The 26,061-nt window shown below is 37.2% G+C and overlaps 1 protein-coding gene across 1 annotated transcript in view; it reads right to left on the minus strand.

Moving 5' to 3' along the window:
• Window positions 1-2,331: 2,331 nt before the first annotated feature.
• The window catches only part of LOC122805310 (rac GTPase-activating protein 1-like), a 748,681-nt gene continuing 724,951 nt past the window's right edge, over window positions 2,332-26,061 (minus strand). The window contains exon 16 of the mRNA XM_044075398.1: window positions 2,332-5,560. Coding sequence (XP_043931333.1) covers window positions 5,485-5,560 — 76 coding nt within the window. The 3' untranslated portion in view covers window positions 2,332-5,484. The remainder of the gene's footprint in view (window positions 5,561-26,061) is intronic.

Here is a 26,061-nt window from a genome sequence, read left to right on the forward strand (position 1 = left end):
GATCCTGAATAAGACTCCCCACTGGCACAGCTATAGAGTTGAGATCTCAGCTGGGTGATCAAGCCAAGATGTCCAGCACCCTCTCTGTCCAGCCAGTGCTTAGTGTCTCTGCCCAAGTAACTGACACACACACACACACACACACACACACTCTTTGAGGTTTGATTTATACACACACACCTGCCTAGGAAAGGCTGGCACAGATTTACTAGCTATAACCCCTTCTGCCCAGACTATAAGGTAGTTTCCCCTGCCACCAGTCACTCTGTATCAGCTACTTTAAGGCCCTTAACAAAGGGTGTCCAATCTTACTGTGTAATGTTACTGTTAATGCAAAGTATAGTTTGACCAAGAGCAAGACTATTAGGAGTGGCCTACACAGTGTCACCACGTAAATATGCGAGTACTCTCAGAACTTAAATATGTCTCACAAATATCAGCCAAAGTCAAAGGTTTAAATATATTTAACAATAAATAATAAAAGAACAAGAAAATGCTCAGTATATAATCACAGTTAACATCAGAGTTCAAAATCACAGGAAGTATTTAAAACTACATTGTATGACAGTCTCAAATAAAGAAAGAAAACATCTAAACTCTACTTGACTATATTCCTGACTGAATCTAAGAGAATTACTATACCCTAGTTAACTTACTTACAGAGCAACAAGGCAGATGTGGTGAGTGGATCTTGATGTTGTCAGGTCAAAGAAAAATACAGAATACAGTCTCTCACTAAGAGACTTCCCAAATTAATATCTAAAATATTACTGCTGTGATAGCTTGCAGAATAACATAATTTCTTGTCATCTGACTCTATCCCAGATGAACACCCCCACTTGATGCAGCTGCTTTAGCATCTAACTGGAAAATACATAGACAATTGATTTTCTTAGATCTAAGGCAGATCCTGGAAGTCATAAAACAATAAAACACTTCCAAGACAATACAGAAAACATCTAGTTCTAGACATTGTGTCTGTTACTGCACTGAAACTGAAAGATAACATCCTTTTATTATGCGGTCATAAAATATTTAATTTCAGCTATTTCTCTGAAGTTAATCTCTTGTGTTCCAATTTCCATTGTTAAAATATATACATCTAAATAGTTACAATGATACAGGTACATTTTTGTTCTTTTCCAGTAGGGTACACTGTGGTCACTTCTTTAAACAGCACTTTGTAAAATACCTCTTCAGCACATGTCTGTACAAACCATCTTAAGTGACATATAGTTCTAATAAATTTGTAAAACAAGCACATGGATCATGTTGATATTTACAAATGACATAATTATTTACAAAATTTCAGATAGCTGGGCTGGCTGTATCTACAACATTTTCCTATCATTCACATTGTGGAGTTATTAACCATAAAGGAGGATGGAACATAGACTCATGCTAGGACACAGCTCTTACTCCAGTGCCACAGTTTGGTAGAACTGCCACAGTACTACCACAGCTGTACCCAGTCACTAGTCCATCTCTTGATCCCTTCTATGCTCACTTGTGAACTAGACCCCAAGATACATTACCTTCTTTTGAGGTAGCTGCTACCCCTTCCATCTACAGAGAGAAGTAATATATAGTTCACCCGGTTATGAATGAAAATATGCTAAACAGTTACAAATGGTTAACATCTCAACTGCAGTAGAAGCTAGACAGACAATTTAGTTTAATTTTGTTCCTCACTTATTGTCCTTTTACTTTTCCTGTCACTGATAAGCTATATCCAAACAATGTCACAATGCCATAAGCAGCTGCTGGCGTTAGATTTAAATGCACCAAAAAGGCACTGCAGGCACTTAAGTGGCTCTTTTGTCTATTTTAAAAGCCAAAAATATAGGAGTTATTGAATTTTGGTCTGTGCAGCAAAATGTTATGAGTGCAGAAAAAAGCTTCATTATTTGTAATATGATCTGCTCAGTGTTCTGTTCCTTACCTAACTTATGTTTAGTAAATAATATTTGTGCTGATTAATGTAATTCTACTGAATGTTGCATCTCTAACATTTTTTATTAGCACTTTAGCATTATTATTTATTTTCAGTGCACTGTATAAACAGTCACTGGCACTACTAGACAAGCTCTTTTGTTTTAAACATGCATTTCTGTGTTCATTTATGGCATTTAATTTTATTCTGAAGGTCACTTATAGAATTATAACCTCAGCAGACATTTCTGTTATACTCTGGTACCATAGTCAAACAAACATCTATAAGTATAAAGGCAGCTGCTGCCTCCCACGTCAATTCATCATTGCACAAGAAATTAATAAAGCCATAATATGGGTCTTTTTATTCAAAAATGGACAAATACCACACAGTTTTGATGCAAAAAGTGCATTTATTTTCACCAGGCTCAAAGTGGACAGTGCAGATAATTACAAAATTGGAAAACAGACTACAATTTACTAATAAAGTACAGTACTTTTTTTGAAAAAGTTTATAGTTTTAGCATAGTCATTGAGACTCAGCCAAACTGGACCACATACATTATGTAAGGATGCTTATCTGTACAACCACAATCTGAATAATCATTCATTTACTAATGTAGTTAATCAGTTTGTTGTGAGACACGTTATGTTAAATCTGACCATGAGGCTAATCTCCTAACAAATAATTTGAATGGTTAAGTGTGCTTACTGTTCCATTTAGATAAGGTCACTATAATGGTTTAAGCATGCTTCTCCATCCAGCTGTCTTTATGATAGAAAAATATACTCTCTAACTAAATAATACTTGGAATTCTATACAAATGCCTTCTGTATTTAACCAGTGCTTGTTGCCCAAACTGAGCAGGCTTTTCAGAATATTCTGAATTTTTTTTTTAAATGAATGTGTAAAGATGGTAAAAGCACGATGAATGCAGAACTTAGACTCAACAGCTATAACATTTGCGAGTATTTTAATGGAACAATATCTCGGTTAGCTAATGATTATAGATGTGATGCAATTTTCTGCTTGCCTGCAAACACACATAATGAATGTATGGCATTTTGGAAGTAGATACAAGTCTTAAAAACTGCCACAAGAGGTGGCCATGCTGTGGTTAAATTAAGGGTAATAAGGTCCATCAGTAATTCTGGATTGCTAAAACTGTTTCAGAATTCCACATAACTAAAACTAAGTACATATAAGTGAGCACCTAGTATAAAGTTAGCTGTGCTAAAACCAACAAACAGTGCTACAACTCACAGGGCTAACTGCTTAAATTGTTTTGCAATTCCACTTAACTAAATCTGTAGATACAGTCATATGATTAACTAGTGTAAATTAGCCCTAGCAACATTAAAATTGTGCAGCATCATACATGGTTACTTAAAACATTTATAACATTTGTGGGTACTGGCCCCTAGAAGAATAAATTACAGACACCCAAGTAGCACATGCAGATTCTGACAGAAGCAGAACAAAGAAAATGTTAGTATTCACAAGCATTTTAACCCAGGAACCCTGATGCCTGGCAGAAATCATGGTTCCAGTGTCTCTCATTTATCTTATCACAGTAAGGAGGTGCAAAATCCTGTGCAATGACAAACTTCAAGGCTTCATTTTTAAGATGCGTTCGTGACTTTTTACCTAGTCATTTTATTCTCTTACAGTGTTTTACAGGAAGTTTAGGTTCTAATAATCTTACTTACAAATTAGAGTTTACCATATGTATGATTCTGATATTATAAAATAAGGGTTTCAAGATACCAAAAGTGAAAGTCAGCCTACAGGACAAACTAAGATCCTGTTGTCTAAGGAGGAAACAGAAAAAGGCTGAAAGAACACATGACTTGTGATTTTGGTTTTTAGAAATGTTGTAATGATAGGTGTGGGGCAGTGAGATGTTTTGGTTCCTTTTGTAAGCCTCTCTGAAATGTGTGAACACTGCCATCGGTTTTGGTAAGGTTAGACAGACCCTTGAATGTTGTGTAAGAGTTACATTGCCTAAGAGTGGTCTGACCAACTAGATTCAGATCTGCCATAAAACTAAATGTGTGTGGAGGTTGCATGTGTCATACACACACACAAAAACCAGTTAAGCATTTTCGTTTCTCAGTGGAAATGAGATAATTTCAGTTGCTTATATTAAAAAGACAATTTGTTAAAATATTATAGCAGTATTATTTTGACAACATTATTTTCAAGAGTTCTGCAAATGCCTGCCACTAATTTTTTAACAAGATGCATCTCTTTTTTAAACAGTGAAGAAGATAGACAAAAGCCACTGTTCAACATATTTATGAAAGCAGACAGTAAAAGCCACAGTTCTCATTATTAAGGCTTATCCTGCTACTAGCAGTATAAAATACAAAGGTCACACAAGAAAAGTGGCTGTCCAAACTATTTATATAACCAATCTGTCAGACTTCATACCATTAAGAAAATGTATAGAAATTAAGAGGAAAGAAAAGGCCAGTCATTAAGATGCAAGCTGGTATTCCACAGCAATCAGACTCACTACAGTAAAAACAAGCAGTTAAAACTGTGGAAATTGCTAAGAAGTGCTTGTGCAAAGTTGTGCTAATACACAAAATGTGGACATTTACCTAAAAAATCTATAATATACAGTGAAAATTATCTGCAAGTGAAAACTCAAAATAGGAGATCATGAATAGTTTTGTCTTGTCTTGTGAATACATGTACTGAAAAAGCTGCAGCACTTTTCATCATCTAGCCAATTAGCTAATTTCTTGCTATCATATGCAGAGCACCACCTCTGCTAAAGCTGAGCCTAACTCGTATACTACAGGCATATACACCAGACAGCAACCAGATAAGAATATTACTTCTATGGAATGATGTCTGGATTTCTACTGATTCCAATGATAATTTATCTACAGGAAACTAAATAAAACTACACTGTTCACAATGTAAAAGCATTAATTAAAGTTAGCGTGCATCTGTAACCTTCTTTAAAAGTGAAACATCTATAGTATACTATGTTGTGTGCAGATTTTATACACACACACTTTTTTTTAATAAATGAATATTCTAGCCTTCAGTAGCTGCTTGGCACTACAAGTTAAAAAAAAAAAAAAACAGATTATAAACAATACCTCTACAAAGACACGCCATGTTACTTTTCTAGAATACTTAACATGTAACAGAAGACTCATGAAAACAGATTCTTTGAGTTGATAACATTTCTTGTATCAGACACCTGAATACATGGCGACATCGAATTAGTATCAACAGGTTTCACAATATAGCAGGTTTTACTTTTCTGTGCAGTTTGCTCAGAAGCCGTCTTGAAAAGCAGTCCAGATTTGATGGATAAATGTGGGTTCGATGCTAAATATACCAAGTACATCATACTGAAAAGTAGCATAGTAATGAAATAAACCAAGGTCCAAAAAGCTTTCTTATGATACACAGCAGTACTGACACTTTTATGGTTCTTTCTTCATACTCTCCCTCCCCTTCCTTCTGTTATACATTTCTGGACAAAAGTTGTGAAGTCTCAAACGCTTTACAGTTCCCTCTGCAATCTTCTAGTTTAGAGTTGGAGACACAAAATACCTGCCTGGCTTTTTCTTAGAGGCATCAGATTTGTTCTGGTTTCCAGATCTAGATGAAAATTAAAATACATATGTACAGGTCATCAGAAACTTCTTTTCAGCTAACAGTCTCTGAATACATGATCATACAAGTGTAGCATGCTGCAGCCAACTTTTTCACAATGGTTGAATAAAAACCAAAAATCAGAATTACTGCAAGATGTACATTTTTGTCTTTAGACAGTTATCTTTCTACACTGCTCCTCCTTACACTTTGTCATCATCCCAGAGCAGAAAATAGCGGGAAGAAAAAAAAAAAAAAAAGGCAACATTTTCCTTTCATGAAGTCTTTATGTTCCAACAGGAAATGCTTCACAGCCAGAAATATTTATTTATTTACATTTGTTAACTGGGTTTGTCCAGCTGGGCTTGTGGCCCATTTAGAAAAGCTCCAATACATGAACAAATTGCAGCGATACATACTTCAGCATCAAAAATCAAACAGAAAAAAATCAGTACAAGAAATGTAAATAATGAGAAATAGCAATACATGCAAATTATTTTTTTTTCCAAAGAAGGAAACTACAGTATTCACAATGCAAAATAATTAAAGTTAGCGTGCATCAGTAACCTTTATGTTGCTTTTCATACAGGTAGTATTGTTTTAAGCCCATTTGGGGGAATGGGTGCCATCTATAGTCACACATAACCCCTTTTTTTGTGATACAGAACAAATCCAAATGTTGCAGATAATACAACAGATGGACAGACCACAGAAAGTGGTGATCAAATAAACTAAAGTGCTCGTGCTACTACAGTTGAATAGAGTCATTTCCTGAGACGAACACTGTACTGGCACATGACCAGTATAACTCCGCAAAAAACAGCTTCTGTCAAGATGGTAACGATACCTTTTCTCACTAAGTTCCAAGGAATCAAAGAAAATAAATAATGAGCATTAAGAAGTCCAGCAGTTAGTGCCACTGAACAGGGCTAACTAACCAGACAAGGGTAAAGGTAAATATGTTTTAACCTGACAGCTGCCTTTACAGAGGCTTTGCCTTTTTAAACCCTTAGCAGCTGTGGTTAAAGCAACAGTCAGCAACAAATTATTACTGAGCCTTGCTCAGCAGAATGCAAGTAATCCTTCCTCTATGGAAATAACCAAGCATTCTAAAACATAAATATCACTAAGATCCATTGGGTTTCAAGGGACTGAGAAACTCTGGACATCTTTAACGCTGACCAAACAACAACAACAACAAAATATCTGCCTTGCAGGTAGCAGTACCAATCCAAACCAAGGGAAAAGTTTCACATTTTCATGGAACTGTCCTCTCACCCCAGAATACTGATGGCAGTTGCAGTATGAGTGGAAGGCAGTATGAGTAGAAGGGCTACTGAGAGATCGTTACAAAAACAGTTTCCTTCATTCAGGAAGTGATCAAGAGAAGTGATCTTTAGTGGCAAATGATTTTACAAGATCTGAGAGGACCATGCTGACATCTGTACTGGCTTCCTATGAAATACAGACTGAACTACACAAATATTTTATTTTTGACATCAGAAAGGTGCTTAAGATTTGTTAATGCTCCCCCGCCCCCTGTGCACCACTTTCATGCTCAACACTTATCAGTGGCCACAGGAGAAAAGCATCAGAAAGATTTCCCCTGTTCAGAAGCAAACTTCAAAGGGATAGAAGAAAACATTTTATTTTCTAAAACAGCAGTAAAAACTACAACATTTTTTTCTCATAAAGATTCAGTTCTACGATAATAAAAAAAAAATAAAATTGTGTTGGCATATTTGAAGCAGACTCCAAGCTATACATGTAATTAAAAATATTTTGAATGAAATCTCTTTTTAGCATGCACATGTGGGAATACAAAGACACTTCTCAATCAGAGAATGCTTTTAAACAGCAGGTTTTAAACTTCAAAATACATTCCAAACCTCTATTAGATACCAACAAACTACCTGAATATAAAAAAATGGAGATAAAACATACAAACCCTAGGTTATCTGAAAAGGCATCAATTAAGCTCAATATTTATTTACAGATACTGAGCATGTACACAACACTCTCCTGTAATCTTGTCTGTTGTAAAAAATAAATGGACTTGGGCAAATTTAAAAGCACTTCTGCATTTCCCAACAAGAGAGCTCTACCCTCACACAATCTCTACAAATTCTACCTTTAAGGCCATGCCAACTGGGATAACAGGAAATGGTATTTGTCTTCTGAGGTAGCATATTTATAGATGCAGGGGTATGGGCATGAAGCCTCACTTTGGGATGATAGTTGAACTTAATTGCTGTAAAGCAGCATACTGTGCCTGTACAATGCTGGTCTGCAATGTGCCTGACATGGCATATTTCAATAACTTTTGGGCTAATTTCTATTTAATATGTCAGCATAAAGTAATATTGAAATTACCTTTGGAAGGAAAAATATACGATTCATGCATCTTTAGTTATCTTCCTTCTTATAGTACCACCATAAAATAGTAATAAATTGAAAAGACAGTACTAAGCCAAAGATTTCAAAAGGATACAGAAGGTTCAGAACAGAAAAAAACAGCAGTTCAAAAATTATTTGTACTGTACTGTACTGTTTAATGGCTGCTGAATTCTTTAATCTCAGGGTTTTTCAGTCCTTCTGAACTGCATCTACTGCTGCTGCTGTTGATGAACTGCAACTAGTGCAGTATTTCTGAGTAGCAAAGCAGAAGGTACTACGTCCAAATGGTGCCAAAGTCTACTTTTTTTTTTTTTTAATTTGGTCGTTACTTAACAGACAGTGAGTAGAAGAAAAGGTTTACACCTGAAGCGATGAATATTGAAAAAAACAAAGTAAGAAATACTATCTTGGCATTACGTGGCAGGAAAATTAATCCCAGAACCCATATATACATATATATATATATATATATATATATATATATATATATATATATGTGTGTGTGTGTGTGTGTGTGTATACATGGGTCCACTATATAATCCCGAAATTCTGAAATATCTAATTTCAGAATCCAGAGATTATATAGCCGAAAGCTCTAAATATGAAACACCAGAAGCGTGAATTTCAAAATCCTGATGTTCGGAGATGTTGAAGTAGCGCTTCCAGTGTTGTGGTTTGTGAATGGATAGGTGGAAGTATAGGTAAGTATCTGTGTGCGTGCAAGTTTGTTGGTTAGGGGCTTTAGTGTGTGTGTCAGTGTGTGTTGTGGCTGTGATGTGTGTGTGAGGGGAATGTAGGTGTGTGGTGGTGTTTTCATGTGTGTCTGTGTAGTGCGATTTTGGACTTAGTATATTTAAGTAGGGTATGTGTGTGTGTGTGTGTGTGTGTGTGTGTGTGTGTGTGGGGGAGGGTTGGGGCACAGCCCTCCATATGGGGGGGGGTGCAGGGGGGCGCAGCTTGTATGTAGTGTAGGTTTGAGTGTTTGTGTGTTGGGGAAGGTGTATGTGGTGTATGGTTATAGTGTAGTGTTCGCAATTTTAAAATTTGTGCTTCTGGGGTTTCGGGATTGTAAGGTTTCGGCTTTATGATCTGGAAATTCTGAAATTCGATTTTGGGATTATAAAGTGAACCCATATACAGATACATATATATATATATATATATATATATATATATATATATATATATATATATATATATATATATATATATATATATAGATAGATAGATACATACATACATATATATATATCTGACCATCGTAATTCAACATTTTTTTCTGTAAAATCTCATTTTGAGGGGTAATTTAAACATGAGCCAATGCAGGCTGATATGTGACAGGCAAGCTACTTAAGCATGCCCATTCTCCATGCCCAATATTTTCCCCCACTCTCTATTTGAATCTTGATCCTTGCTATCAAGAATGTCCAGTATTTACTTTCCCAGACAGCAGCATACTAAGTTTCTCTGTGCCCATCAGAGTACCAGCCATGAACTGCATCAGCACAACCTCTGCTGTCTTAGGAAGGAGCACAATATTGACGATAAATGCAACTGCCAGATCCACTTAAGGGCAAAGGAGGTGGAAGCTTTTGGCCTACTTCCCATCTGAAATGATGGTAGCTTTCAAAAGCTCTTCATAGTGAAAGTGGCAGGAGGGTACTCCTTACAACCACAAGCAAATTCCAGATCACCACCTCAAGGGCAAATGCAAAGCGCATGTCAAGGCCTGAAACTCCTACAGGTACGTCTGGTGTTCTAACAGCACCATGTTTCCCACAGAAGGCAAGCTTGTGGAAGGAATCAAACACTGTGTCATGGGTTGGTCATTTATCTCCCATTCATTATTTCAGCAATATCAGAGTGTAGCTATGATGAGACTAGTGAACTCACTTTGGTGACTAACCACTGCAACTCATAAACTGAGACACTTACTTCATTTGATTTTCCAGCTTGATTTGCTAACTAGCAACTCGGTAGTCAAATGAGTCTCTTGACTGAAGGATTTCCTGATGCACTTCAAGCTTTGTGTTTCTCTGTTTCCATCTCCTAACTCTGAACTAGACCCAAGTCAAGATCTATGGGCTTTTGGGGACTTCCATTTTGATGACTGACTGAGAACATTAATTACAGCTCTCAGTGTGATAACCATGTTGTCAAAAAGGTGGAAAAAGTTATACAGTTGGAAGAAATTCAATAATAATAACTAGTAGATACACTGTCTGGATATCAGCAAAGAAAAAAAAGGGAAAAGTAAGACAAACATTAACAGAAAAATGACAAGTAAAATTTGTCAAAGAGAAGAAATAAGTGGCTGATTAGCATGGAGTAGACTTATTTGCAATATCAATGTGGGAAATAATTTCTGGTAAACTACAGGGAAAAACAAACCATATGCACTCAGACGTGTTTAACATAACTGGAGTTCTGGAGGATTATACAAGGAGAAAGGGCAAATGATTGGAAAAATAGAAAAAGCATTAAATAACCTGAAGTGTTAAATTAGAAGAAGTAAAAAAACAGATCTAGGGCCAGAGTGACAGACACTGATGCATTACAATGAAATATGCTGAAAAAAATTGTAGATCTATAAGACAGAACATGAAGATAAAACCAGTTTTTTTTTGCAGTACAACAGAAGCTAGATAGAATGGACTGTATAAGATTTATGAAAGTACAAATAAGGAACCAGATTAGTGTCCTACATGATCTGTTAATTGACAGGGTGCATCATATCTTTGTCTCTAATTCGACCTCCAGAAACCAGCTGAGGCCTATACTGATTAAAATGCAGTCTCGCCAGCAGAAAGAGATTTTAACAAAAATTATGTAAAATGAAGTTTTGAAAACTGGTGAGGCCAGTGTGTTTGTGGAAAATGATTACTCACTCTACACTAGACAAAAGAAGAGTATGTTTACTCCGGTCATTAAGAGATGATGAGAGGCTGGAGTGAGGCAAAAACTGAAATATCCATCAATCCATTCTCAAAATAGGTTTTTCTAAGTGGGACAAAAACATATGGAGGCAAATCGGCCTTCAAAGGAGGCAAAGCTCCAATCAACAAAGTGAGGGGACTCTGTTTCTCAACAAGTAATACCCAAGAGACTGTGTCTGTGAAACCATTTCCCTTATTTCAAAGGAAAATGTAGAAGCAGATCAGAGAACTACAGGAACTTACTAGAAGAATCGGGATGTATGGATTTTAACCAGATGTCAGTAATGCAAGAAGGTGAGGAACAGAAGAGGACTAATGATTACATTAGTTTGGAAAAGCTGGAACTTGAAACTGCGTTTGGTATGGTGAGACAGTGAAGACTGTGAAAAGGACAGATAATGAAGTGAACCTTAAAAATAATGCAAAACCTGTGAAATATTAATCCCACTATTTGATATTTATTTTAAACTGATTGGGAAACTGAAATGCATTAATCCCGTTATACATTACTGCTGTCCTTTAAGAAGTTAAATGGGGAAAATGACATTTTTTATTTTCCAAATATATTTTGTGTTAAATAGTTCATTAAAGAAATATTCATCAGATTTCTGTAATGCACATAGTACAAAGTTACCAACACTGGGTAGGGGTTGGTGTTTTATCTGGGTGTGCATTGGCTTCATTAGTAATAGCAAGGCAAGAAAATCTCTCTTTAAATGTTAGCTATAGAAACAGTTTTACAAATGCATAATGTGTTGACTGAAATAATGGTTTTCTGTGTTAGCTGAATGTATTAGTAACAATAAGTCAATGGAGAATGTTAAAAAGGAAGCAAAATAAGTAAAGAAAAGGAAAATCTAAGAAGTAGCAGTGCAATGTAAATCAACCTTGGGACTTCTAGTTGCAAGAGGTGGGTTATGAGTGAGTGGTTGCATGTGTATGGGGGGGGTGGTTAGCTTACATATACTTAAACATTAAGAGTTCAAGACTAAATTGTAAACTGTAAGGTTGGAGAATAGACTGAGGCATGCAGACTGTGTTAGGATGGTACTTTCTTTTTCATATGTTCAAGATAAATTTATTAGTAAATGAAACAAAAGTGCACAATGACGATAAAAAGAAATTTCACTGTGCACTGTGTAGGCACCAACTGTGAATCAGATTGCAATTTCAGGAATGGTTAACAGGAAGTTGACAGTCTTGAACTGAACTGATGCACAGAAAATGAGGAACATGTCAATTAAGAGATCCTTTGGCAGGGTACTGTAAGTGACCTCCTTGGTCGAGCTCTCAAAAAGTCATTAATTAACTTGTAAAAAAGCAACAGACGTTAGCTTTGATGGGCAGTGGAATACAAATAGGTGAAATAAACAGGGTTAAGGTAAAATACCTCCACAGCAGCATTAAACCAATAACATTTAAAAGTACCAAGCATGACTTTATAGAATTTTGTGTGTGTTTCTTTTTCCTAAAGACCGATCTGCGAATTTTACTAAACTGAGAATATATATGTGTGTATGTGCGTGTGTATATGTATATATATATATATATATATATATATATATATATATATATATATATTTGGTTTTCACACTTCAGAGTGTATATTATTGAAATAAGCATGTGCTAAACACAGACGACACAATACACTTAAGAACAAGCACCTTAATTCTTACAGTAGAAAATGCCTATGGTAGCAGCCATCATTTTAAAGCAGTAGCTTTTTTTGCAGAGTGGGTCAAGAGTTGCTCATGCAAGTAATCATATTTTTTTGCATCTATTGTTTGTTAAACTGGTGTGGGGAGAGTGACAGTGATTTTTACTATGTGGAAATACATGATATAAGCTCAGTGTTATGAAAATACAACTACATACAAGTGATGGTAACATTAAAATGACAAAATGGCTGCACTGTCAGTTTTAACATGGAATATAAATGGCCATACAAGCACAGAAAAAAAAGCAGAGTACTGAATTATCTTAAAAAGTCTATGGTGCAAATTGCCCATGCTGCAGTAGACAATGGAAAGAAATGAATTTTAAGAGTTTGGTAAAAAGAGGATTCCAGTGAAAATATCTGGCAGAGTATTGGGACAAAAGAAAATGGGTGTTCCTACACAGATAGGAAGAGGGGCTCCCATTGTGGTGGAACAGGAGAAAAAGGACAACAATGGGAGATGTATGGCAGTAAGGGGGTAGGGGCAGGGGAAGAAGTGTACATTTACACACACACACACACACACACACACACACACACACACACACACACACACACACACACACACACACACACACACACACACACACACACACACACACACACACACACACACACACACACACACACACACACACACACCACATTAACATAAAACTTCCAGAATGAAGCTTAGAAAAATTCTGGCAGAGTTAATAAGCTTTCAGCAGGATAGTTTATTTATAGGTGGAGATTGGTGTTTAGTCCATAAGAATGAAGATGTGTCGGGGGGCCTAAGAACAGAAGCTATAACTAGAAAATGCAGATTTTTAAAGTATATAAAAGTGTTCACTACAGAGGACACTATTTCAATAGCAGCACTTGAGGAGGAATGTACATATTATTCTCCAAGATACAATAACTGGGCTAAGTAGGATAGAAAATGCTTATCACAGGAACATGTCCATTTGGTAGTAAGCACCTATACATATTCAGATAAAGATACAATGAAATTAAAGAAAGGCATTGGTGCTTCTCTAAATATTTATTAAAAGATGAGAATTCAAATGTTGGATAGAAACCCAGACAGAAGGGATACCTAAGCACACGGGACAAAATGAAGCTTAACTTTAAAAAATGTAGTTGTAATAAAGGAGGGAGAGAGATGGGAGAAAAGCAACAAAAATGACATAAGACTGGCAAAAGTTAAAATGATGCATGGATCAGGGAGGCTTGTGTAACAAGGAAAGGAACAGATGCATAGTGCTAATGAGAGATTAAATGAGTATCTGGATAATATGCAATAGTTTGGGAAAGTTGTGGTTATCAGCTGTTTCTGACAATAATCCCAGAGAATTTAAAAATCATATCACAAAGATTTAAGGAACAGAAAATGTAATGAACAGTGATAACATTCAGGGCCCCTATGGCATGAAAGCTAACTAGGAATCTTGAAGAGATAGCAGAACTATGTTAACAATTTTATGAACATTTATACAAAATAGAGTAGTAAGGTATTCTGGGAGATACACAATTAGAAACAAAGCTTGGCAGGGCAGAAGCTCAGCAATTAACATTCAGGATAGATAAAGCAGAAATGAGAACTGTGTTTCATAATCAAGCAACAGAACAATTTTCAGGACTGGGTGAATTCCTGTAGCAAATTTGAAGTTATGAGAAGAGAAGTTGTTGACAATTTGGAAAGTATTACTTAATGTAATTTATGGGGTGGTGGTTTTCTGCACTGTGGAAGAAGGTAGTGAAAGTAATATTATCTAAGGAGGGCAAGGACCCTACACAGCCAGCATCATATAAACCAACATCAATTGTAATTTAGGACTACAAAGTCTTTATATTAGCTAAAAGAATGGCACAAATGTTGCCAAAGTTGACAGACATAGATCAAGATGGCTTTGTGGAATGGAAACAAGTATTTGACAATATTAAGAGAACAACAATGACTCAGGAGGAATCAAATAATATATATAATATGTGAAACAAAACAAAAAAAGTTGATTACTCTAGATGCAGGTAAACCATGCCATATGGTTTGCTGGGAATTCATGAGCAGGGCAATATTAGCATTTTTGTTTCCAAACAGTGCAGTTCAGAGCATTTATGATGGACTGGAGGAAAAAATTAAGGTGGAAGTAATTCCTTCTGACAGGGTGAGTTTAAACAGATGGACCAGGCCAGTATGTTCTCTTTCACCTCTCATTTACATTTAATTTGGAACTCCTAGCTAATAAGACAAGGGAACTGGTGGGGGTGTATCTAGGCTTTCTAAGAAACAATTTCACTTCCATACTCATGATACAGGACAATAAAATAGAACTTCTCCAACATTCTTCTTACAATAAACAAAACTCGGTACCACACAGAAGGCGAGTATTGAACCCCCTCTATGACAAACGCAGACCATGAGGCATATGCACTTGAGCAACAGCCTACCATGAACCTATTATCTGATGTTGCAAACCATCATGGGCAGTCAATGTATTCTGATCTGAAATATGTAAGAAAAAGTCAATCACCAGCTGCACCATGTCACGGGAGAAAGTAAAAGCTTCATATCCAGATTTACATAAACAAATCTTTGTCTGGGTTGAAAACAAATGTGACTATCTTTTTTTAAAATAACCAGAGTCTGGAAGCACTGCAGAGTCTGCTGAAATGCAAAATATAAGCTTTAAAAGAAAATTACTTAAACAGTAGTCCAGATAAGAACTTCCAATAGGTCTTATATGGGCGATCACTGGTGATAGGCATATGAACAAAGCAGAAAGATCAGATGGCAATTATGCAAAATTGTAACGACAGTCACCACAAGAAATATGACAAACTGCCTGTTATTTTAAAGAACAGGGTTATGCCACTAAGTATCTTACATCAGATGAAGGAGCTATACTGTCTTCATCCCGAACTTGTCTTGGAAAATTCCTGAGTAAAGCCTCTTTTCCTGTTTTGACAAAGGTACTGATTGTACTGCATCATTTTGCACTAGTTGTTGAATTAAAGGTGGAGCCAAATGGATTTGGTTTCTTGTAGCAGAAGGAACTGAGAGTACACACAGGTCTTATGGAATAACCTTTTGTCGCTAGTTTACTGACTTGTTTATACCGAGGTGATATGAAACCTCATTGTAGAACAATGAGCAATTCTTCCCAGGGCCAGACCCAGCACTAGACTCCGCAAGGTAGCTGTCTATTACCCCAAGTGCTAGCTGGGGGTCTAATAAATGTTTGCATTATGGAAAAAAAATCCCATCAACTTGACTCCAATGCTGCATTCTTAGTATCTGCTCTGGTTTAAAATGTGACATCTTCAGTTTCTTCTCTTTCACTGACACAAATGTTGAGCCAATGACAGAGGGAGAGAGAGAGGGAGACATACACTTAGAACCAAGAAAATGGTCACATAGTTTCAACTTTCAAGTGAATGGGAGAATCCAGACAGTCCAAACAAACAAATGTGGATTAAAATAATCAAAATTTATTGTTAACAATGGTCAAGGGCTTTCACCCTTTAAGTTAATAGGGTCTCTTCAGAACGCTGTAATACAAAGTAAGTACATTGTACAAAAAGAAACTTCCTTTTGTGTCAACATTTGCTTACTACCTTTAACTGCCTGAAATCCAGAGTGGGGGGAACTTGCAGTTCCAAGAACAATTAGAAATCTGCAGATTAATGCAACTGTTGGTTAGCAAGATTTTTTTGCTGGCACTTTAAGGCATTGTGTTTTAAACAATGCATTTACCTGTACTTCCTGGTTCTGAAGAAGTCCTATTAATTGAAAAGTCGAAAGAGTTTGACAGCTGTAGCAATATGTTTTGTTTTAATCTACAATTCTGTTTGTTTGGACTACTTCGAGTCCCCTGTCCACTTGACGTTACATGAGCCATTTCCTTGGTTCGTTGTTTCTTGGGTTGCACAGACACAGGCTCAACTCCAGGTTACTTAGAGATGCTTCCTGGAGCTTGTCACAGTTAAAATAGACTAGTAGTGAACAAGCCTGCACTAGCTCAGTCTTTTAAGGAAAAAAAAAAAAAAAAAAACGGTATCATGTTGTACAACATAGGGATATGGTAAATAATATAGCAATAACCCATGCCTGGGTGTGGGTAATGCTGGATTTACCCACGGTTGGCATGGTTTGGTCACGAGGGCGAAGCCCGAGTGGCCAAACAAAGCCAAGCGTGGGTAAATCCAGCATTACCCACACCCAGAAGTGGGTTATTGCTATTATACAATGACATTATTTAAGAAAAAAAAATAATTGCTTTTCTTAAATAATGGCATTTTATAATGCCTCCTTGCTGCCCTTCCACAGCTATCTGGTATTCTATGGCAGTTCTGATGTACTGTGCATGCGTATGCCTACGCAGTACATCAGAGCTGTGTGCAAAAGCAATGGAGAAAGCAAGATCTCCGTTGCTTTTTACAAACTGTTTTGCTATGTTAAATGGGTTTAACATAGCGAGACAGCTTTAAAAAAAGCAAAGGAGAATCTCCGTTTCTTATTTTAAAGCTGTGTCGCTATGTTAATCACATTTAACATAGCGAGACAGTTTTGAAAAAAGCACCGGAGAAAGCAAGATCTCCGCTGCTTTTTACAAACTGTCTCGCTATGTTAAAAGGGTTTAGCATAGCGAGACAGCTTTAAAAAAAGCAACAGAGAATCTCCGTTGCTTATTTTAAAGCTGTCTCACTATGTTAAACCCATTTAACATAGCAAGACAGTTTTGAAAAAAAGCAACGGAGAAAGCAAGATCTCCGTTGCTTTTACAAGCTGTCTTGCTATGTTAAATGTGTTTAACATAGCGAGACAGCTTTAAAAAAAGCAATGGACGACTGGACCTTTTTCCATTACTATAACTCGGATTTACAACATGCACGCTGACCAATCAGCGTGCATGTTTTTGAACATTAATGGGGGGGGTCACTGTATAATGTGAGTGTGTGGGTATGTGCGAGTAGGAGCAAGCAAGCTCATCTATGTGCATCTAATTAATGCACCCTTTGCAAACTCTGACAAAGGGTATCAGAAACTGCACACTTTTTTTTTGTCTGGAACCTTTGTGGTACTAATATAATTAAACAAAAATATTCATCATATAGGAAACATAAGGAGCATTAGCTCAGTGAATATTCATTCTGAAGACAGATTAAGCCACTGTAAGAAAAATTGTACTGCCCTATCAATACTGTCTCAATGTATTAAGATATCGGAGCTGGAAGTTGTTTTTAGAAGTGCATTGTTCACAGATCTGTAAACTCAGATATGTTGTTTCCACTACATATGGGCAGAGAGCAACCAAATACAAATACTTTTCATGGAATAGATTGTTTTATATTTAATTACTGATGCTACAGATTGATAATTGAGTAATGTCATTATAGCTTTCATAAGCTTAAAAAAATACTATAACAAAAACACTTCCTTCAGTTTATGTGCAAAGGCAACACATCTCTCATTCTTGTTACTTTTCCCTATACATTATCATTTTCCTTCCTTTTCTTAGCACTATTCAGGCTTGCAGTTCATACAACCCGTGTTTAATACGGTTGGCATATTTATACTATATAAATAGTATAAGTGTCTCAGAAATATTTCAGGTGAACAGAAATTAGTTTTACCTTTGTTCTGAATGTTAGTGTTCACAAAATGTTTAATGGTCATTTAAGAATTTAAATGATATTCATCCGGAACATAACTGTATATTTTAATGCTGGCTTTATTAAAATACAACAAAGTGGACAGCCCCTCCAACTTTTCATTAGACTGCAATATTGCAGAGTAGAAGGTACCTGGTACATACCTTCATCATGTCTGGAGTGAGGTCAGTGCAAGTAGCTGTGGCACTGTGATCCTAAGGTGTATTTCACAGCATGTGTAAGAATTCAAAATTACACAGAGTAAAGCAGGCCTTGTATATGACAATTATGTAAGCTAACTTCTATTTTATGATCATGACTTTAGAAAGTACAGTATAAATTTCTGTTGTCCATTTAAATAGCCATTCACCTTTTGTTACTAATTTGTAAACATTTATAAAGGTAATAAACCTAACAGCATTTTGTTTAGCTATTGAATAATCAGATTCTGCTAAACTATGATCATTATTCCACAACATAGACAAGACATTCCTAAACATTTGATCAACTGCCTTCTTCAAACTAGTAATACTTTAGGGGTGTCCAACCTTTTGGCTTGCCGGGGCCGCATTGAGTGAACAGAAATTGTCTTGGGGCCGCATATAAAATATATCATATAGTTAACTCTTTCGCTGCCACGGGAGACCAAAGTCGACCTCCTGGCTGTGCTGTAGGTGCATTCGAACAATGAATAAATGTAATAAATGCCTAATATTTGCCTTAAAATTCCAATTCTCATTCTAATTCTCTAATCTACCAGTTAACTCTAACATATTACTTAATATATATATATATATATATATACATATATATATATATATATATATATATATATATATATATTTTTTTTACAAATAAACAGATATTCACTACAGCACTAGCATTTCTCACTGGGAAAACCACTCCAGCAGCCCAACTACATAAAATGTCAATTTTAGCAGTCCTACAATACTATAATCCACAAAAATAAGCCAACAAATTTGCAATAAAGTAAAGAATTCACATTGCTGACTTAAAACAATTCTGAATAAGCTACAAGAGGGTCTCACCCAAACAAATGACTGGTGCCAGAAACATGGCCTCAAGCTAAATGCATCATCATCCCCTTTGAGGAGAGTGATGTCCCCACAACTAATCACATTAATAACAATGTTGTAAGCACGCAATCAGTTGTGAGGTGCTTGGGCACCCAGGTTGATAGAAACCTGACTTTTGACGACCACATTGTCTCCATTGTATGGAAAGCTTTTTACATGGCTCACCTCATTAGTAAGGTTATCTCATTCAGGGACAAGGAGGTCATAACATCCCTGTATTCTTCCTTTACAAGAGCAATTATTGAGTGCATCACCCCTTTTGGCATGTGCCTCAGCAAAACACCCTGCCAAAAGAAAGACTACAACCATTTCTAACAAAAAGGTCAAAGGACTGAGTTCACTTAGTTATCCAAACAGACTAAAATGCTTTGTTCTTTCCTCTGTCTTTCACTGGCCCCTATAAATTTAGTCACTGGCTTGCTTTCCAGGCTAAGAAAGATCCTGCCTTAAGAGACTTTATCCACCTCAGAAGTACTGGTTATATTTAAAATGCTCACTACAAAGACCACAGCCTTCACTGCAACATAAACAAGCCACTTTGTATGGACAGGTTCTTGACACAAAAACCTTCAACTTCTGTAAAAAACTCCTCTCATTGTCAAACAAAGTAGTTCAGCAACACAACTGGCTGGATAGCCATAAATGTACTTCTTGAGTAAGTAGTATAGCCTTCATCAAACCGGATGGAAAATCCACATACTAAACTTTCCTAGCTGGATGGCTAAGATCTAATATTAGTTACTCAAGTCTACTTGCCCAAGAAGAGAGGGGCCTATAACTAAGAATTCTATTTGCAAAAATATATTCAGTGTACATATTAAATCTCTCTCTCTTACACACACAAAAGGAGCCCCTACTTGTAAAATAGGCAGCCTCAATAATCACATGACACACACTCCATGAACAAAATTGTCTGGAAGTCAAAATATCTGAAAAAATAATCATAATAGAGATGGATTCATCCATGCAATTTCCCACCACCAAAAGGACCATCAATATATCAACAAACAACTGCTCAGCAAAAAGTAAATCAATAAGAAATCCATAAACTCTCTAAGATCATACTGCATACTGGAGTAAACATATAACTTCCCTCCAATGTAAAGCCATTTGACATTCGGACATTTTAATTTGTGCAGAAGTTATTCACAAACTGACAGTTTACTGAGCTGTAATGCTAACCTTCACTTTTGAAAAAAAACAAATTCCCAGACTTTGTCAATAGCTCAAAGTGCAGAAAGGATTATTATTTTTTATTTATTATGTATTTATTTAATTTTGGAAAACATCTTTAAAACTGTTGAATTGATCACACACACAGAAACACAAAAAAGTTATTGTGATAAGTAAACCACAGACTGCTGCAAGAAATCAAAGTCACATTAGCAGTCAGTGCTTACGTCCGAATGAAGCATACCTGTCAATTCCAAAAGAATTAAAGTAGCTTAATAAGAAAGTTATTTCCAAGGTTACATGACATTTTATATTGGAAATAAGCAGAGATATTAAAATAGCTCTGTTTCTCATTATTATGCTGAAAAGTCTTCCAAGGTAAATACAACCTTCTGATTTAGCATGGAACCATACCTCTCAACCTTAGAGCAAGAAATCTGGACAAAGCGAAAAATAAAAGTGGGACAAAGGCCCAAAAATAGTTATGCATCACAGATACCATTGAAACAACTGTAGCTGCAAACATTATACATCATGTATAATGTTTCTATCCCATCATTGTCATTTAAGCATTATATGGCTCATTCAATCCTGCCTTCTTTTGCAACAAAAAAAAAACATGCTTTGAAATGACAAATGCATTAAAATAATAAAACACATTGCATCCACATCCTGCAACTTCCTACCTGCAAACAACCGCAGAGCTTTCACTGAAACTAGGGCTGCTTATTTCCCCAGAATGACACCTCAAGTCTAATGGTATACAATCTACCAGTATCTGGACTACCTGAAATAAATTAAACCATGGCCTGCAAATTGCAAGTGCACTTCGCTTAATTAAACTATATTTCTAAGCCCACTTACTGTACCTTTTCAGTAACATCCCAATATCCATTTCCAGGTCACTTTACAAGACACTGGCAGTGGTAGACTTGGCATCCTCCATATCTCTACAGGTCCACACTCATACTGCTAACATTGTCCATTAAATGTAAATATCCATCCACTGTAAATGCCAAGAAGCTATGTCTTAAAAAAATCTACTTTTGGCATGCCTAGTACCCAAGTATCAGGTTTTGAAACAAAGAAACATATTCTCCACAGTCTGTAAGCCTCTGTCTTTAATAATCATCTACTGTTGCAGCACTCCCAACACAAGCACACACATACACACTAAAACCCCCAACATTTAACAAATGACATTGTGCCCACCTGATTTGCCAGTATTGATGATCCACCAAAGATAGCTTACTGTTGTCCAGTCTACCACTGCTTAGAACCCACCAATGACAAAACAGTACTGGGTGCTTTTTTGTTTGTCAAAAAAAAAACAATAAACTTTATATGCTACAGTCTCACATTAGTCAATCCACTACTGACCTGTTAACCCTAGGCTGCTGTCTCATTCTTACTCCCTGGAATTGCATTACCTTGGATGACTACTTTTATTTCCTAAGCAAAAGACACAGATTGGAAGATGTTGCAAAAATCCAGACATTCTTCGAAAATCCATACAGTTGAGAGGTATGATTTCATATTCAATACAACACTCTCCCTGTCAGGAAAGCTGCAATTTAATGAAAGTGTACTTTTTATGTAGGATATATTTGTGAGCTAACTTGTTTGTGTTCAGTAGGTAGACTGATCATCATTAGCCTCTTTGTGCATGTGTCTCTCTCTGTCATGCACACATACACACACACTCACTCTTCTTCTATTTTCACGCACACAAACATTCTGCTTTCATGCATGCACTCACTCACTCTGTACTTACCTATTAACACAGGTTAAGTGCTGTCCCTCTCAAAGGCAATGGCAGCAACTCCATACACGAGTCCCTCTTCAGCGAGAACACACACTGATTCTTTGATATGAAATAATGGCACAGACCCTTCTTTGGCGCAAAAAAATAAAAACTAGAAGGATGCTTTGGCGCATGCGCACACCGATGTTAGAGTTGCAGGTCACGGACACGAAAAACACAACAAAAAAGTGTTTTGGGGCATGTGTACATCGATGTTGGAGTTAGAGGTTGAGGGCCACATGGAAGAGCTCTGAGGGCCGCATGTGGCCCACGGGCCGCAGGTTGGACACGTCTACTTTAAAGAGAGACATAAATGTGTTATTCATGACAGAAACGTTAGTAATATATATTCATAAATGTAGGATGCATACTATGTATTCAGTGTTGGATGTTTTGATGGTGTATGCAAAAGCTGATGCATACAATATATCCTTGGGGAATTAAATGCAATTTAATTGGAAACCCCCTGCCTTATCACATATTGCATTGTTGTATAATGAATCATCAGAGTAAGAAGGTTGTTTCCTGTTGTGACTTTTGATATATTGGCAGTGGAAAGGTCACACAATCCATCCTTATTTGAGGTTCACTGGGTTCAGAGAAGAGGGAGAAGGTAACTTTTGTGTTTTATCCTCAACTTTGTTCTTTTTGACTATTGACTTGAATATATAAAAGTTCAGGGTGTGAGTACATGCCCCCTCACATCAATGAAAAAAAAAAATGTTTTTTCTGATCTTGAAAGTGTCACTGTTCTATGCTTGTGCCCCCAACCCCAAGGTTTTAGATACTTCAGTTTTGAATAACAGTGTGTCAGATAAACAACATGCAGTTATTCATATTGAAGCTCCTGTAACAGGTAGAGGTGGGAGCCATTATAATAGTTTTATGACATGGTGAAGCAAACTCAGCAGAACAGGGAAAAGCAATATGTACATGGGAATGTGGAGACATCAGTGGAGGGGTACAGTGAATGGTGATCACTGTGGTATGTCACTGGCAATCCTACGGTTTGCCAATGAGGTGCAAATCTTGCACCAACCTGCATGCACAGAATATAATACTAGCAACAGTATACCAGTACGGCAGGAGAATGAGAAGTACCAGTAAGTCCATAATCGTGTGTAGGGGGTATAACTTGGAGGACAGTAGAAGGGTGGCTTCATCAACTGCCCCGAGGAATCTTCTGAAGTAAACAGCACATTGTACACTCTGATCCATCATGAAAGTAGGAGGCACACTGGGCCCAGACAATGAACACTATGATCCATAATAAAAGTAGGTAGCCCACAGGTCCCAGACAGTGTACAATCTGATCCATAATAAAAGCAGGAGGCACACTGGGCCCAGACTATGAATACTATGATCCATAATAAAAGCAGGCAGTGCACTGGGAGCAGACAGTGTACACTCTGATCTATAATACAAGTAGAGAGCGCATTGGTACCAGACAATGTACACTCTGATAGATAATAAAAGTAGGTGGCACACTGATCCCAGACAATGTACACTCTGATCCATAATAAAAGTAGGGAGTGCACTGGTCCCATACAATGTACACCCTGATCCATAATAAAATTAGGCAGGGCACTGGTCCCAGACAACGTGCGCTCTAATCCATAACAAAAGTAGGGAATGCACTGGTTCCAGAAAATGCACACACTGATCCATAATAAAAGTAGGCAGCACATTGGTCCCAGACAGTGTACACTCTGATCCATAATAAAAGTAGGCAGCGCACTGGTCCCAGACAGTGTACACTCTGATACAATGTACATTCTGATTGATAATAAAAGCAGGTGGCACACAAGTCCCAGACAATGTACACTCGGATCCATAATAAAAGTAGGCATTGTAGTGGTCTCAGACAATGTACACCCTGATTCATAATAAAAGAAGACATCATAGTGGTCCAGACAATATACACCCTAATCCATAATAAAAGTAGGCAGCACATTGGTCCCAGGCAATGTACACTTTGATCCATAATAAAAGCAGGCAGCACACTGGTCCCAGACAATGTACAGTCTGATCCATAATAAAAGTAGGCAGTGCATTGGTCCCAGAAAATGTATACTCTGATCCACAATAAAAGGAGGCAGTGGACTGGTCTTAGACAATGTGCACACTGATCCCTAATAAAAGGCAGTAGTGCACTTGTCCCAGACAATGTACACTTTAATACAACGTACACCCTGATCCATAATAAAAGTAAGCAGCACTCTATTTCCTGACAATGTACACTCTGATACAAAGGACACACTGATCCATAATAAAAGTAGGTGGCACACTACTCCCAGACAACGTACAGATTGATCCATAATAAAAGTGGGCAATGTAGTGGTCCCAGACAATGTACAACTCTGAACCATAATAAAAGTAAGCAGCGCACTGGCCCAGACAATGCACAATCAGATACAATGTACACTCTGATAATAAAAGTAGGTGGTGCACTGATCCCAGACAATATACACTCTGATACAATATACACTCTGATACAACATACACTCTGACCGATAATAAAAGTAGGCAGCGCACTGGGCCCAGACAATGTACACTCTGATACAATGGACACACTGATCCATAACAAAAGTAGGTGGCACACTGCTCCCAGACAATGTACATATTGATCCATAATAAAAGTGGATAATGTAGTGGTCCCAGACAATGTACACTCTGATCAATAATAAAAGTAGGCAGCGCACTGGTCCCGGACAATGTTCAATCAGATAAAATGTACATTCTGATTGATAATAAAAGTAGGTGGTGCACAGGTTCCATGTATAAATCCCTACGTCACAAGATGGGTTGCCAACTGGCTCACTGACAGAATCCACACTGTAAAAGTTGCACACTCCAAATCTGGCCTCAAACCAGTGACAAGTGGAGTACCACAGGGTTCAGTCCTGGGACCTCTCCTGTTTGGTATCTACTTCTCTGAAGTACAGGCTGATGCAGAAGGCCTCTGGCTAACAAAGTTCGCAGACAACTGCAAACTAGGAGCCATAGTTGAGTCCCCAAATGATGTGGAAATCCTATAGAAAGGCCTCGCTGAGATAAACACCTGGTGTCAAAGCCATGGCCTCAAGCTCAATGCCAAAAAGTGCATTGTCATCCCCTTTGGTAAAAACTCTGTACATATGAACTACAACATAGACAGCAGTCTACATAACACCAAATGTGTGATAAGAGACCTTGGGACCCAGGTGGACAGTAGTCTGTCCTTTGATAGTCACATCACCACAGTAGTCAGGAAGTCCTTCTACGTGGCTCACCTCATCATAAAAGGGTTCTCATCCAGGAAAAAAGAGGTCATTGTTCCCCTCTACTCGACACTCATTAAACCCATTATAGAGTACAACACCCCTTTTGGAATGTACTTCACAATACATCTGCAGCAGCTGGAAAGGCCACAGAAGTACCTCACAAAGAGGATTACTGGCCTCAAACAGATGCCCTACAATGACCGTCTCAAAAACTCCAGCTTTACTCCGTAGCATATCGCCTACTCTGAGGTGATCTCTGCCTAACATATAAAGCTATGTCAAACCCACAGCTGTTGGACATGCTACACCTAAAGAAATCCCAATCCCTCCGAGCTACACGCTCTAGGGACCTAAACCTTGTCCCCACAATAAACAGGACATGCTGGAGGGATAGATTCTTGTCCCAGAGACTTCCCATACTCTGGAGCAGACTACCCATCTATGTCAAGCAAAGTTCTTCATTAGCACTCTTCAAGAAAAATCTTG

Source organism: Protopterus annectens, chromosome 6.part1 (assembly GCF_019279795.1).
Source record: "Protopterus annectens isolate FY-2018-M chromosome 6.part1, PAN1.0, whole genome shotgun sequence".
NCBI lineage: Eukaryota > Metazoa > Chordata > Ceratodontiformes > Protopteridae > Protopterus > Protopterus annectens.